Source organism: Nerophis lumbriciformis, linkage group LG08 (genome assembly GCF_033978685.3).
Source record: "Nerophis lumbriciformis linkage group LG08, RoL_Nlum_v2.1, whole genome shotgun sequence".
NCBI lineage: Eukaryota > Metazoa > Chordata > Actinopteri > Syngnathiformes > Syngnathidae > Nerophis > Nerophis lumbriciformis.
Window position 1 is genome coordinate 22,709,706 of NC_084555.2, and position 15,012 is coordinate 22,724,717.

General features: G+C 43.2%; 2 protein-coding genes across 7 annotated transcripts in view; one reads left to right on the top strand and one right to left on the bottom strand.

Moving 5' to 3' along the window:
* Positions 1-9,456: 9,456 nt before the first annotated feature.
* On the top strand, positions 9,457-13,308 carry mrpl33 (mitochondrial ribosomal protein L33). The gene is made up of 4 exons (XM_061968476.2): positions 9,457-9,608; positions 9,906-9,924; positions 10,018-10,124; positions 12,976-13,308. The coding sequence occupies exons 1-4, from the start codon at positions 9,587-9,589 to the stop codon at positions 13,023-13,025; spliced, it is 198 nt and encodes a 65-aa protein (XP_061824460.1). The 5' UTR covers positions 9,457-9,586; the 3' UTR covers positions 13,026-13,308.
* Positions 12,978-15,012, bottom strand: part of rbks (ribokinase) — an 88,565-nt gene continuing 86,530 nt past the window's right edge. For all 6 annotated transcript variants that reach the window (XM_061968471.1, XM_061968472.1, XM_061968470.1 and 3 more), the window contains one exon: positions 12,978-14,244. In XM_061968471.1, the coding sequence (XP_061824455.1) occupies positions 14,071-14,244 (174 nt within the window). In that variant the 3' untranslated portion in view covers positions 12,978-14,070. The remainder of the gene's footprint in view (positions 14,245-15,012) is intronic.

Here is a 15,012-nt window from a genome sequence, read left to right on the forward strand (position 1 = left end):
AGCGGCTTTTTGCGATCTCCTGGATAGGAGGAAGAGGAGTCCTGATGATCTTTTCCGCCGTCCTCACCACTCTCTGGAGAGACTTCCAGTCTGAGGCACTGCAGGCTCCAGTCCAGACAGAGATGCTGTTGGTCAGCAGGCTCTCTATAGTGCCTCTGTAGAATGTGGTGAGAACGGGTGGAGGGAGCTGTGTTCTTTTCATCCGACGCAAAAAGTGCATGTGCTGCTGAACTCTTTTTTACAAGGGTCCCTATGTGTGTAGGGACCAGGTCATATTGTCTACACCCCCAGGAACTTGGTGCTACTTACGATCTCCTACGCTGTGCCGTTGATGAAGAGTGGAGCGTGGCTGGACTGGTGCTTCCTGAAGTTGACGATGATCTCCTTGGTCTTGTTGACATTCAGGACCAGGTTGTTGGTTCTGCACCAGTCAACTAGATGTCTCACCTCCTCCCTGTAGTCCATGTCGTTGTCACGGATGAGGCCCACTACTGTTGTGTCGTCCGCATACTTCACAATGTGGTTAGTAGTGGACCTGGCGCAGCAGTCATGGGTCATCAACGTGAACAGCAGCGGACTCAGGACGCAGCCCTGTGTGGAGCCGGTGCTCAGAGAGATGACAATGGAGGTGTTGTTGCCCACTCTCACAGACTGGGGTCTGTCTGTGAAGAAGTCAAGCATCCAATTACATAGGAGGGTACTGAATCCAAGGGGGGCCAGTTTGCTCACCAAGTTCTGCGGGATGATGGTGTTGAATGCTGAGCTGAAGTCCAGAAACAACATCCGCACGTGTGTGTCCTTTCCTTCCAGATGTTCTAAGCTCAGGTGGAGTGCAGAGGAGATGGCGTCCTCTGGAGCGGTTAGGGCGATAAGCAAACTGGTATGGGTCGAATGTGGGGGGAAGTCTGGAGACAATGTATTCCTTTACCAGCCTCTCGAAGCACTTCATTATGATGGGGGTGAGTACCACGGGGCGATAATCATTGAGGGAGGAGATTATGGGTTTTTTAGGCACTGGAATGATTGTGGCCGCCTTGAAACATGATGGTACCACAGCCTAGGTCAGCGAGGTGTTGAAGATGTCTGTGAGAACCCCAGCCAGCTGCTCTGCACATCCCTTAAGCACCTTGCCCGGAATGTCATCAGGTCCCGCTGCTTTCCTGGGGTTCACTCTCCTCAGGGTTTTCCGGGCATCCGCTGTGTCCAGGTTGAGCGGCTGCTCATCAGGGCGAGGGATGGATTTCCTTGCCGGAGTGGTGTTAAGTGCCTCAAACCTTGCAGAGTGGTTGTTTAGGTTGTTATAGAAGAAGATACTGTTGTCACAGGGATGGGGGGGCATTTTAAGATTGTTAGCTGAGTTACTACTCTATTTAAAGTTCTTTCAAAATTTGGACCCAAGGGCGTCGAAGTGGTTGGGTAAGTGGGGATGTTGTACCAGGACCCCAAGCACAGTGGGGATTGTGTGATTTTGAAAAAACAAAAACAGTTTTTTCACTGTTATTTAAATATATAAGTAATATATATATATTAAAAACAACATCTATAAATGCTATATAAAATCCCCCAAAAATTAATAATAAGATTGCTTGAATCAAATTAAGGACGTCTACACCCCTTATCAAAAATAAAAAATGGTTCGTCCCACCGAGATAGAACTTTCAACATTTCACTCAACATAAACTTTGTAACATCATTAAAGCTCACCTTTAGGCATTCACACACGACATCATTTTGGAACATGGATCAGAATCAGAATCAGAATCAGAAATACTTTATTAATCCCCGAGGGGAAAATGAGGTGATGAATACAGTAAATAAATCTGTGGCAGCATAGAACGTTATGTATCTAATAGCACCTATGGTGCGTTCATCCCATCCATCTATTTGCTACCGCTTGTCCCTCTCGGTGTCGCGGGGATAGCAGGAGCCTATCCCAGCTGCATTCGGGTGGAAGGCGGGGTACACCCTGGACAAGTCGCCATATCATCGCAGGGCCAACACAGACAGACAGACAGCATTCACACTCACATTCACACACTAGGGCCAATTTAGTGTTGCCAATCAACCTATCCCCAGGTGCATGTCTTTGGAGGTGAGAGGAAGCCAAGGGACCCAGAGGGAACCCACGCAGTCACGGGGAGAACATGCACACTCCACACAGAAAGACCCTGAGCCCGGGGATTGAACCCAGGGCCTTCTTATTGTGAGGCACCAGCACTAACCCCTGTTCTGCCATGGTGCGTTCAAAGACCCTCAATTAAAGTTAGAAACAGAAGCGTCAATAGTTTCTAAAGACGAGGAGACGTAACTCCCAGGGGAAGCATTGATGATGATTCATTATTATGACTATTCTTATCCACTGATGCAGTGACGTGCGGTGAGGTTGATGGCTGGTGAGGCACTGACTTCATCAGTCAGATTTACAAACATATGAACCCTAAAGAGTATCTTATTCACCATTTGATTGGCAGCAGTTAACGGGTTATGTTTAAAAGCTCATAGCAGCAATCTTCCCTGCTTGGCACTCAGCATCAAGGGTTGAAATTGGGGGTTAAATCACCAAAAATGATTCCCGGGCGCGGCGCCGCTGCTGCCCACTGCTCCCCTCACCTCCCAGGGGGTGATCAAGGGATGGGTCAAATGCAGAGGACAAACTTCACCACACCTAGTGTGTGTGACAAGCATTGGTACTTTAACTTAACTTTAACTTTACACATACAAACTGTAGCACACAAAAAAGCATATTTAATTAAAAAAACGTTATTATGGTTGTGCTGGATTAATGCACCCCCTGACGGGAGTATTATATCAACTAAAGCCCACACTTAAACTTTCCACGTGCAAGATTGAATCTTTTTAAAAAGTTATTTAATAAGAAGCCAAAAAGTGCAAAAACAATAATGTTCGTGTTGGAGGAGTTGTGAATGAATGAAATATGAAATCCGTGCTGCAGTCTGCAGGTGTACCTAATGTTGTGGCCCTGCGGTCATTCGCGGCTCCTCCAACGCGAGCTTTGTTGTTTTTGCACATTTTGGCTTCTTGTTGGGTGACTTTTTTGAGTGGGTTCGGTCTTGCGCGTGGGGGGTTTGGGTGTGGGTTTTGGTTGGTGTGGCGCTCCCGTCGGGGGGTGCGTTCTACGGCGGGGGTGCATTAACTGGCACAAGGAGGCGGGATTACTGCGAGCCTCACACAGTGCGTCTTCGTAGCAGTTTTATGATCGCTCAGCACAATAAATACTTTACACACATACAGTTGTTGACAAAATACACTGTACATTATATACCTCAGCTAACTAAACTATGGAAATGTATAATATAGTTCATATAGCAATACGGTCTCACTGCACAGCAGGCCAGCAGTTAGCCGAGTCATTGCGCAATCCATGTTGAGGCACAACTGAGTGACGTGCCTCAACTGGCTGCTGATCACCGCACCGTCTCTTCTCAGTATTTGAACGCCAAATGTGAAAATTCAGCGATTTTGAATAAAAATAATCTAAAACTGGTGAAGTTAAATGGAAAATAACTTTATAGTATAATCACTGGATACATATAAAAATTTAATTATTTGTTTTTCTTTTTACATTTTTTTTCTTTCCATGATGGCAGGTGAGGCCAACTTGACAGATTTATAACCATATAAACCAAATTATTTGGGGTGGTTTATCTGGATATGTTCCAGAATGGTTAATCCCATCTTTAAAAAGTCAAAAACTAAAATTAAGGTTTTTAAACTAAATCCAGGCATCCATCCATCCATCCATTTTCTACCGCTTGTCACTCTCGGGGGCGCGGGGGTGCTGGAGCCTATCCCAGCTGCATTCGGGCGGAAGGCGGTGTACACCCTGGACAAGTCCCCACCTCAATAATTTGTTTTTAGTGTATGTGAACATACCAAGTGTGTGTTTGTGTACGGCTTGGCAGCTTTGGGTTTGGGTGGGATGGATGGCTCTTTACTGTAGGGGTCTTGTCTATGGGTGCCCAGAATTTGGTGTACGCCCCTGCTTGGACCCCTCTGACTTAATGTAAAAGCACATATATATCTTCAAGTCACACATGGCAAAAAAAGTGTCTCAGTGAGGCTGGTAAATCATAGACTGGGAAAAAGTGAAAGTGTAATCAAGTAGATGAAGACAAGTGTAGCTAATGTCCGGAGTGGATGTGGAGCGCTGAATGACAAGGGAGGAGGAATTGAGCAAGTGGTCTCAGCCTCTTTTTCAGAATTAACCCATAGTGACGCAAACTCCTCCACACATCCTGACAGCTGCCTGGTTACAGTGCTCAGCCTGTCCAATAACGTTCATGCTCATTTCAGCCAGCAGCCCTTCCTACTGGTTGCACAAATACAGCTCAATTTAGCCCCATTAGATGAGTCTGAATATTTACTGTTTGCATGCAGTGTATACACAAGTGGAACCATGATATCAATCCACATTATTTTCTAATGAAGATAAGCTATGAGAGAACATCAAACCCGTCTTCTTTGGTTCTTTTGGTTCCCACCACGTTATTCCTCTCTCCTACAGTGTCCATTGTATTTATGTAGTTATGCAAAAGAGGCAATGATGGCAACCATCAACTTCTACTAACTTTTGTGACAGCCAATGACTACTGTCCTACCAATTTTTTTTCTAATGCATCATGACACTGAAGTCTCACTCATTTTTCGGAAACTTGGCAGCCCTGCATTCATACACTAATGTAGTTGACACTGTGAGCAAGGTAGGTGAACTGCACAGGACACAACGGCCGTGACTGGGATGGTGGAAGCCAGATACGAATCAGGAACTCTCAAATTGCTGGCACAGCCGCTCTACCATTTGAGCCACGCCACCCCTTTTCTATCAACTTGTTTATGCTGCTGCGTCATTCGGTCAATTGCATGAACAGAAACACAACTAATCGAAGTTGAAAGTGAAAAACAATGATGGATTACAGTCAAAAGATTTGGGTTGTGGTGCAACTATGCACCATTTTTAAGATTTCTAAAATAAAATAAATAATGTTATTATAGCAGCATTAAAATCTCATCTGGACCACAAATTCCAAGCAGACGCTCATCTGCTGTTATGGCAACCAACAATGTCTGACTGCAAAAGAACAAGAAAATAAGCCATCTTCTTGAATCCCAAGGTTTTCACCATGTAGGAAAACAATCCTTGTTACCTCCAGAAAAAAAAGTTATTTTTTTCTTTTAATTGCTATATGGCAGTGCTTTATTTATTACTATTTATTTAGTCTATAACATTGTTATAAGTACACCTCTGCAAAATAGTGTATCCTTATTAAAATTAAAGAAAGAGAAAGAAATATAGATCAATTTACAACATACAATACCTTTATTAACATTGTTTTTAAGTCAGTAACAGAAACGATGTCAGATTCATCAATTCGCCTGCATTATTATTATTTGTTGAGCTCATAGGACTAGATAGTACAATCCCTCAGATTGTTCAGTACTTAATGTTGAGTGTGGGGGGGGGGGGGGTAAAAGGGCAAACGCTTCACTCGGGTCTTCAGGTGGGCAGCCCCCTTCATTGGTGTTTCGTTGATAGGCCCACAGGTGGGCAGCCCCCTTCATTGGTGTTTCGTTGATAGGCCCACGACACCTCCGGAGGGCTCAATGGCGACATCTGGCTTCCCACGTGTGCCCGCCTCTGCCTCTGCCCCTAGATGTCATTTTTCAGCCCAGTTTCGGTCCTTTCTCTTGATCCAAATCCATCTGCTACTTCGTTCGGCAGCATCCAACAGCGATTTGACAGCCCGCCGGAAGGCCTGACCTCTCACTCCCATTCCTTTCAGAAGCTTGGTTGTGGACATGGCAACAAAGCCTCTGCACCCGACTTAAACTGGAAGCAATCGGGCAGGTCCAGCCTGAAGTTGTAATGATCTCTGGCGGAAAGATGAGTTTCTGGTCTAAGTCCACCTGCATTTTCCAGTCCGGGGCACAGTCCAGAAGGGCTGCCTCCACTCTTGCAGATGGTTTTGCTGGGAGTTGTCCTGCGCTTACGAGGAGAGTGGCGATTGATTGACTAGGAATTGGGGGAAGGAGGGCCTGGTTGGTATTTTTCCTTTCTTCCAGGGTGATCGCTAGTTGTCTTAAGACCTGGTTGTGCCTCCAGGTGTAGCGGCCTTGAGACAAACTGGTTTTTCAGCCGGTGAGGATGTGACTTAGTGTTTGCAGGGGTTTGACAGAGTGCACAAGAAAGATATTTTCATAACCATTGGTTTAAGTTCTTGGGCGTGGGAAGAACATCGTCGGTGGCTCTGATGATGAAGCTGATTTGTCTCCCTTCCATTTCCCAAAGATCCTTCCATGTGAGCCTACGATGCTCCAGATTTTCCCAGCTAGTACACTGTCCCTGTTTGAACTGTGCCACTGCTGTTGCACATCTGTCTGCCTCCTCTTGTTGCCGAACCTGATCAACAACCCGCTTTGTCCTCTGGGCTGATGTTGCCTTATGCCATGTGGGTCGACTAGCTCCAAGTCCAAACCCACCTCTTCCATGCTGCACTTGTTCCACAATGTCTCCATGCCTGAGAGCAGATTTGGCTTGCTGCAGGCCTCAGATGGGATGCATTTCCTCCCAGTTGGCAGTCTGGGAGCAACAGTTTGGATCACCTCATCTTGAGACTCAGTCAGGGTCATGCTCAGCCTCACCTTGGTGCATTTAAACTCCTCCGTGAGGCTAGAGATGGGCAGTCACAGGGCACCATGACCATATAGGCCGATGTTACTGAGGCACTACGGGAGGCCAAGCCACTTCTTGATGTATACATTGACTGTTCTCTCCAGCTTTTCGACTGTGGTCATGTGGATCTTGTAGACTGTTAGTGGCCACATCCAACCGGGGAGCAATCCAAACTGTAGGCACTACAGTTTAAACTTGCCAGGAAGTAAAGTCTTGTCTATGCGGACAAGGCCTTTAATGATTTCTTCCCTCAACTGATCGCTCTGGTCCGAGTCTTAGAGACGTGCATTGTACAATCGCCCTAGACTCTAGACTGGCAGCTTTGACACCAATGGAATGGGAGTATCCTCAATGTACAACCTGTAGTCCGTGAGTTTCCCCCTGACAATGGATATGCTGGACTGGCTGTGTTTAAACTTCATCCGTGTCCATGTAATGTTGGCATGAAGCTTTCCCAGCAGATGTTTGGTGCGTGCAACGATTGAGGTCAAGGTGGTCATGTAGTGCATGTAGGCGCGGATGGGAGGTAGACGCTGCCCCCCTCTCAGACGTTCTCCACCCACAACCCATTTGGAAGCTCGAATTATCACTTCCATTGACATGGTGAGGGCTAGAGGGGAGATGATGCATCCAGCCATTATTCCCACTTCCAAAGATTGCCATGATGTTGTGTATTCTGTTGTTTTTGTCACAGAATTGCAGATCTGCAGGGGCAAAAGCTTCACTGGGGTCTTCAGGTGGCATTAAATTATTTAAAGTAAAAACATTTTTTGATCGATTTGAACCATTTGATACTGAAAACTAAAATAAATAAACTAAATAAATAATAATGAATTCAAACAACTAACCAGGAGGAATTCTGACCCCCTTATACCAGTTTGCCCATGAAGCACACAAACCCTTACACACATCAGTTATTTAGCTTGCTTCTTTTGTTGCTAATGAACGGCGACTTAAGAAAGGTTATTTTGATGGTACAACTTTGGCAACTGAGCAGCCAGTTATTAGAGTAAAATCTACAGTCGTTGGAGAGATAGGCTCCAGCACCCCCCGCGACCCCGAAAGGGACAAGCGATAGAAAATGGTTAGATGGATGGATGGACTTGAAAAATGGTACGACTGTTATATTTGCGGTAAAATTCTAGCTACTGAGCTGACAGTTTTTTTTTACAGTAAAATCTGTTTGTTGTTTTTACAGTGCATTATGAATACTTATGCCTACTATGCTGTAGGCGGAAGTTGCAAATCTTCACATTTTTAAATGTTTTTTTTAATGGTAAAAGTATTCTGCTGGCCAACAAAACTGGGCAAATGGCACCAGGGCGGCACTTAAGACACACTTGAGTAGAGAGTAACCTTAGCCCATTTTGTAACATTAATTTCATAGTACGGTATACATAAAGCCAATTCCACTGAGCGAGGTGTACACTCACCAGAAATTATGTATTAATTCCATCCATCCATCCAATTTCTACCACTTATTAATTAATTGACATAATTCATATATTTCAGTTAAAGCCACGGGGAAGACCCAGGACATGTTGGGTAGACTATGTCTCCCGGCTGGCCTGGGAACGCCTCGGGATCCCCCGGGAAGAGCTGGACGAAGTGCCTGGAGAGAGGAAAGTCTGGGCTTCCCTGCTTAGGCTGCTGCCCCCGCGACCTGACCTCGGATAAGCGGAAGAAGATGGATATATATGTTCGATTTAACGTTAACTATAACAGTATTTCTAGGCGCAGTCAAGGTGTTGAGGGGATCCAGTTTGGTTGGCTGCAGGATTAGGTCTCTGCTTCTTGCAGATGATGTGGTCCTGATGGCTTCATCTGGCCAGGATATTCAGCTCTCACTGGATCGGTTCGCAGCCAAGTGTGAAGCGACTGGGATGAGAATCAGCACCTCCAAGTCCGAGTCCATGGTTCTCGCCCGGAAAAGGGTGGAATGCCATCTCCGGGTTGGGGAGGAGACCTTGCCCCAAGTGGAGGAGCTCAAGTACCTAGGAGTCTTGTTCATGAGTGAGGGAAGAGTGGATCGTGAGATCGACAGGCGGATCAGTGCGGCGTCTTCAGTAATGCGGACGCTGTATCGATCCGTTGTGGTGAAGAAGGAGCTGAGCCGGAAGGCAAAGCTCTTAATTTACCGGTCGATCTACGTTCCCATCCTCACCTATGGTCATGAGCTTTGGGTTATGACCGAAAGGACAAGATCACGGGTACTAAAGGGAGAAATGAGTTTCCTCCGCCGGGTGTCAGGGCTCTCCCTTAGAGATAGGGCGAGAAGCTCTGCCATCCGGGGTGAGCTCAAAGTAAAGCCGCTGCTCCTCCACATCGAGAGGAGCCAGATGAGGTGGTTCGGGCATCTGGTCAGGATGTCACCCGAACGCCTCCCTAGGGAGGTGTTTAGGGCACGTCCGACCGGTAGGAGGCCACAGGGAAGACCCAGGACACGTTGGGTAGACTATGTCTCCCGGCTGGCCTGGGAACGCCTCGGGATCCCCCGGGAAGAGCTGGACGAAGTGGCTGGGGAGAGGAAAGTCTGGGCTTCCCTGCTTGGGCTGCTGCCCCCGCGACCCGACCTCGGATAAGCGGAAGAAGATGGATGGATGGATATAACAGTATTGTAACACTTGACATGTTAAATCATATGCAATGTTTTTTTATACATGATTTATATTGTGTGAGTGTTGTTATTTGTTTAAATGAATTATAATAGGAATTAGTACGTTGATTTAAAAAAAAAATGTTGCTAAACGGAAGTACAACTTTGAAACGAAGCGCACGTCAGTCCTGACCCGGAAGTGTACATCTCAATGTGACTTCCCAGTCTGGCAAATACAGGAGACTAATGCTTTATTATTACGTACTAAACAACAGGTCTTGCTAATTTTTTGGTCAAAAATGTTCCTTACCTCTGTAAACTGTGAGTATTCAACACTTTTACATACTACTTAACAATTCGTGGAACGTATATTCAACGTGCCTGCCAAGCTAGCATACATGCTAATTACTTGAATTCAACACAGCAGAAGCACAAAACAACACAACCTTGTTTTACTGTCGGCACGTTTTCCCTGCATAGTTATTGTTGTAGTTCATTATTTGTTAGCTTTAACAAGACGCGAATCGTCTTCAAAAAGTAAAACATGAACTCCCAGCTCGATTGGAACCATCAAGTTGCTCGGCATCACTAATATGACTGACTCTTCTTCATTTTCAGTGGCCAAGGCAAAATCAAAGTAAGTAAAAAATAAAAAAAATCAACTCTTGTGCTTTAATTATGTTTTACATATGACGCGAAAATGTAACGTTTATTTTGTGTACTCTGCCAGGAGCATCCTGGTGCAGATGCTGAGTGCTTCGGGGTCAGGCTACTTCTTCAACACAAAGAGAAGCCGTATCAAAGATAAACTGGTACTCCTCAGACATGATCCAATTGGTAAGATGTATTGTCATGCTTTAGGCTATTCAAAATGATTATAAAAAAATATACTGGCATTGTATGTATGTAAGGCAAAACAATGCTTGAAACACAATACCAATAAACCAGTGCAAAAGTATTTGTCAACATGCGGTGACCACAATACACAATAGTCAGCACGAAGCATAGGATGTTAACATTAAATGCATGTTGACAAATATGCCATAAATGAAATTATTATTTATTGGCATCAATCGCTCTATTAAGTCTATACGTATCTACGCGTTTATTCTTGTTTATGTTAAAGGGGCAATATTATGATTTATTTTCTACATTTAAAACACTTCCTTGTGGTCTACATAACATTTAATGGTTCTTTGGTCAACATTTTGCATAAATTGTTTTACAGGCCGTCTTCAAGCTGCTTTCTGACCGTCTCTTCAGAAAGCGCCGTTTTGTGGGGGCTCTTATTTACATGCCTCCACTTTGTGAGCGTCTGCTCAGAATCAGAATCAGAATCAGCTTTGTTGTCATTATGCAGGGTAACGAGATTGGGGCCATTCCATACAGTGCGATGTGTGCATGCAAGAAAACAATGTGTAAATATATAAAAATATAAAAAATATAGAAGTGCAAAGAAAGGTGTGGCCCACTAATGTGACCCTGTACACTCTATACAGTGGGTGAAATGAATATATACATGAATATCTTGTTGTAGTTTTTAGCACTTTCCATAGCGAGTTTACGGACAGATTTAGATTACAACTATATGCTACTTTGTACTAGAAAGGGCAACAGCGGATTTTGTATGTACATGTGTATGTGAGTTTCCGCGGGTCCCTCTAAAGCAGGGGTCCCCAAACTACGGCCGCCAGCCTCCAAAATCTGGCCTGCGGGAAGTCCTATGTTAAAAAAATATATATATACATATTTTTTATTATTTTTTTAAATCTGTCTTTTGTAATCCATTTTGTACCGCTTTTGACTCTCAGGGTCTCCTAGCTACTGAGGCAAATCATATTGTCTAAAAATGCATTTTCCCATCGATAACCTGACATCGGGTTTGTCGGGTGAGCGGGTGGAAAGTACGTGCTCGTTCAGTCAATTAGTGTGCGAGAAATATATATATATATATATATATATATATTTTTTTTTAATATGTGTGTATATATATATATATATATATATATATATATATATACACACAGCCCGGCCCCTGACCAAATTAACCCAATGTGGGCCCAAGTCAAAAAGTTTGGGGACCCCTGCTGTAATTGAACACAAACATAATGTTAAGATGTTGTAATTACATTTTTTAATACAAACAAGTACACTATATTGCCAAAAGTATTTGGCCACCCATCCAAATGATCAGAATCAAGTGTCGTAATCACTTGGACCGGCCACAGGTGTATAAAATCAAGCACTTAGGCATGGAGACTGTTTCTACAAACACTTGTGAAAGAATGGGCCACTCTCAGGAGCTCAGTGATTTCCAGCGTGGAACTGTCATAGGATGCCATCTGTGCAACAAATCCAGTCATGAAATATCCTCGCTCCTAAATATTCCAAAGTCAACTGTTGGCTTTATTATAAGAAAATGGAAGAGTTTGGAAAAACAGTAACTCAGCCACGAAGTGGTAGGCCACGTAAACTGACAGAGAGGTCAGCGGATGCTGAAGCACATAGTGCAAAGACTCTCTGCACTTCATGTGACCTTCCAATTAGGCCACGTACAGTACGCAGAAAGCTCCATGGAATGGGTTTCCATGGCCGACCAGCTGCATCTAAGCCATACATCACCAAGTCCAATGCAAAGCGTGGGATGCAGTGGTGTAAAGCACGTCGCCACTGGACTCTAGAGCAGTGGAGATGCGTTCTCTGGAGCGATGAATCACACTTTTCCATCTGGGAATCTGATGGACGAGTCTGGGTTTGGAGGTTTCCTGGAGAACGCTACATTTCGAACTGCATTGTGAAGAGTGTAACATTTAGTGGAGGAGGAATTATGGTGCGGGGTTGTTTTTCAGGAGTTGGGCTTGGCCCCTTAGTTCCAGTGAAAGGAACTTTGAATGATCCAGGATACCAAAACATTTTGGACAATTCCATGCTCCCAACCTTGTGGGAACAGTTTGGAGCGGGCCCCTTCCTCTTCCCACATGACTGTGTACCAGTGCACAAAGCAAGGTCCATAAAGACATGGATGATAGAGTCTGGTGTGGATGAACTTGACTGTCCTGCACAGAGTCCTGACCTGAACCCGATAGAACACCTTTGGGATGAATTAGAACGGAAACTGAGAGCCAGGCCTTCTCGACCAACATCAGTGTGTGACCTCACCAATGCGCGTTTGGAAGAATGGCTGAAAATTCCTATAAACACATTCTGCAACCTTGTGGACAGCCATCCCAGGAGAGTTGAATCTGTAATAGCTGCAAAAGGTGGACCCACATCATATTGAACCCTATGGGTTAGGAATGGGATGGCACTTCAAGTTCATATGTGAGTCAAGACAGGTGGCCAAATACTTTTGGCAATATAGTGTATTTCTAAGTAAATAATTGTATTGGAACATATACTGTCAAGGAAATATTTAAATTAATAACTTACAGTTGATGTCTTTAAAGTGACAATGTAAACATGCAGTGTAACACATGTAAAACAATATTGTACAGTTTAGTGCCTTTTACATTATAAATGTCCTCTTCAGTGGACATTTTTTATATCAGTCTAGAAAATGTTGTTTCTCAGAAAAGTAAACTAACAATATTACGTTTAATAAGGTTATGAAATCTAATAATTATTCCCCCCACTGTAATCATTCTGTGTCATTACCGTACATTTTACATTTCCTTGTGTTTTTTTGCAGTGAACAAGCATGTCCTGTTCTTTGAGAAGAGGAAGATCAGATCCATCTAAACATGAAGTGGAATATATAAACAGTTGATCTGCACTATTTCAAACTGACATGGTCATATTTGTAGGCTGGAAGAGAAGATGTCTGCGCTGGGTTTTATACGACCACTCTTCCCCGCGACACCTGACTCCTAAAATAAAAACACCACAAAAGATGTTAATATAACATTTTTATTCACTTGGTGTGCCATCATCCACCAGTCATGCTTTTATTGTTCAACATTAGAGTAAGTCACTTCATTGCCTATAAATCTCACCATGCTACAAGTAAAACTATTCAAATGAATGCTTGTGTGTTATTTCAGCTTGTGACACATCATACACAATAATGTTACTCTGTATGCTCTATAAACAACATTATTGGTCCTTCAATATTTGTTTAAATGGCTCATAAGTAGAGATGTCCGATAAATGCGTTAAAATGTAATATCGGAAATTATCGGTATCGTTTTTTTTATTATCAGTATCTTTTTCTTTTCAATTAAATCAACATAAAAAACACAAGATACACTTACAATTAGTGCACCAACCCAAAAAACCTCCCTCCCCCATTTGCACTCATTCACACAAAAGGGTTGTTTCTTTCTGTTATTAATATTCTGGTTCCTACATTATATATCAATATATATCAATACAGTCTGCAAGGTATACAGTCCGTAAGCACACATGATTGTGCATGCTGCTGGTCCACTAATAGTACTAACCTTTAACAGTTCATTTGACTCATTTTCATTAATTACTAGTTTCTATGTAACTGTTTTTATATTGTTTTACTTTCTTTTTTATTCAAGAAAATGTTTTTAATTTATCTTATTTTTTTTTTTTTAAAGTACCTTCTCTTCACTATACCTGGTTGTCCAAATTAGGCATAATAATGTGTTAATACCACGACTGTATATATCGGTTGATATCGGTATCAGTAATTAAAGAGTTGGACGATATCGGATATCGGCAAAAAGCCATTCTCGGACATCCCTACTCATAAGACAAAAACAAGGAATGTTTAGGTCCAGTTTAGAGCCCATGATGCATATCTGCATTGCTGCTCTTAAAAGAGCTGAGCTGCCAAGTCTTGTCTGTGTGGAAAAGAGGTCTGCGTGCCCATGGTCTGCACGCTCGCTCCTGCCACTTGACCTGCTCTGCGGGCCGCCTCCTCCAGTGGCATCGTGGGATAATGAGCCATGTAAAATGCCAGTGCTCCGATGAAGCTGTCTCCTGCACCCTGAGAAGACATCAATGTTATTTCATGTCTTGCAATACTACTGTACTTTTCACTATAGCATACAATATATGTTTTTTTTCCATTTTGGAATTCCATCTGTTTTATTTTGATGACTTCAGTTTTTAGTAGTTCCAACAGTATTTGGACCATTGACATAATTATATGGATAACCTTTATTATAATCCGTAAGCACTGATGTGCATTGGCTTCACTGACTTCAAATGATTTCCACTGAAATAAAGTAACCCTTTAATTTAATTTCAATTAGGATTTTCTGCGATGAGGTGGCGATTTTCTGCGATTAGGTGGTGACTTGTCCAGGGTGTAAGACGCCTTCCGCCCGATTGTAGCTGAGATAGGCTCCAGTGCCCCCCGCGACCCTGAAGGGAATAAGCGGTAGAAAATGGATGGATTTTCTTATTTGATGATGTGATCGTAGCTAACTTACTTGCACTGGTGTTTAACAAGCTGAGCTGGACATTTTTAATGGATACTTGTATGATTTTATTTATGCATTTTTGCTAATTTATGGATATTCCTCATTTTATTTCTACTGCCTATTTTATTTGTCAAATTTTTTTGATTGGTGTATTTAGCTGTGTTTTTATACCATGTTATATATTTATGTGATTTTGTTTTCTGTTACTGATACAGTACTTTAAGGCAGTAGTGGCCGTTTTAAATATGTGCCGTATGAATAAATAAACCAAAGCTAAACAGGAAGTAAAAGTCCTTACGATTTTAAACGGCGTAAAAAACATTAGGATT

What these genes read in the sequence shown, in the direction of transcription:
- mrpl33 (XM_061968476.2), top strand. Translation starts at nt 9,587, where the DNA reads ATGTTCCTTACCTCTGTAAACT. An exon ending in CCTCAGACATGATCCAATTG is followed by an intron (nt 10,125 to 12,975) that starts GTAAGATGTATT and finishes GTTTTTTTGCAG; the next exon opens with TGAACAAGCATGTCCTGTTC.